The sequence below is a fragment of the Morone saxatilis genome, unplaced genomic scaffold (genome assembly GCF_004916995.1).
Source record: "Morone saxatilis isolate NCDOM2014 unplaced genomic scaffold, NCSU_SB_2.0 Contig11, whole genome shotgun sequence".
In the NCBI taxonomy this organism is placed as follows: Eukaryota; Metazoa; Chordata; class Actinopteri; family Moronidae; genus Morone; species Morone saxatilis.
Window position 1 is genome coordinate 172,513 of NW_023339663.1, and position 938 is coordinate 173,450.

The following is a 938-nucleotide window of genomic DNA, read 5'->3' on the forward strand; positions in this document are numbered from 1 at the left end:
TTTTGGGGTTAGGTTGCCTTGCTATTTTATTATTATAAAAGGGTTAGGGTTATTATTATATAATCTTAATTATTAAACTTTCTTTTATTTTAAATGATTAGAGGATTCGGGTATGATCCAGTGTGTTTGGGGATAAACTTTATAGAGGAGGGAACTTGTTTGATGTTAATCTCTCGTTCATGTATTCAGATTATTTAAATAAAGTTTTATCATTAATATACAGTAGAAGTTATATATTTAAAAAATGCTGAAGATGAAGATGAAGACGCAGAGGATGTTGTAAACATGTTCCTGTGAATAAATAAATTAGTGAGTGTTCCCCACCTTCTTCAGGCTGCGCTCCTTCTTGTGCCGTTTGTGTCGGGTGGATTTGAACGTCTCCATGCGGCTCTTCATGTTCCTCTGAAACACCTCCCGGTCCTGGCGCTCCTTCTCCCCCAGAGGCATGAAGTGACGACTGTAGTGGGACTGATACTGCAAACAACAACAACAACAACAACAACAACAACATCATCAACGCAGACACTGCTTTCAGATCAGTGTGTATTCACATGTTCTCTGAATGTAGCATCTTATGCTAACATGTCCGTCACTCTGCGTCCCTTCAGTCAGGTTTTATACAGATGAGTCTCCGCTGTGCAACTCTTCATCCTCTAAGGTACTCCTTCTACAAGAAGTCTCCTCGAGGACCCTGGAACCTCTTTAAGGACCACAGAACCCCCCCAAGAACCCTCTAGAACCTGCTACAGGTTTTATGTGTGTTACCCGTCTCCGGGGTTTGTACAGGTTCTCTGCGAGGACGTGGTGCGTCTCTGTGTCCTCCTCCACTTTGGCTCCAGGGACATTATCGATCACCTGGAGGTCCAGACACACACCGCTGCCGTTCTCACGCCTGGAACATGCCAACAACGCGCAGTTAGCAGTTAGCAGTTAGCAGT

General features: G+C 43.6%; 1 protein-coding gene across 1 annotated transcript in view; it reads right to left on the reverse strand.

Annotated features, from left to right (window-relative positions):
- The window catches only part of LOC118320833 (sodium/hydrogen exchanger 5-like), a 4,337-nt gene extending 3,451 nt beyond the window's left edge, over nt 1-886 (reverse strand). Inside the window, exons 1-2 of the mRNA XM_035651949.1 lie at nt 766-886; nt 325-474 (exon numbers count right to left, since the gene is read on the reverse strand). Of these exons, the coding sequence (XP_035507842.1) occupies nt 325-447 (123 nt within the window). The 5' untranslated portion in view covers nt 448-474; nt 766-886. The remainder of the gene's footprint in view (nt 1-324; nt 475-765) is intronic.
- Nucleotides 887-938: the final 52 nt, after the last annotated feature.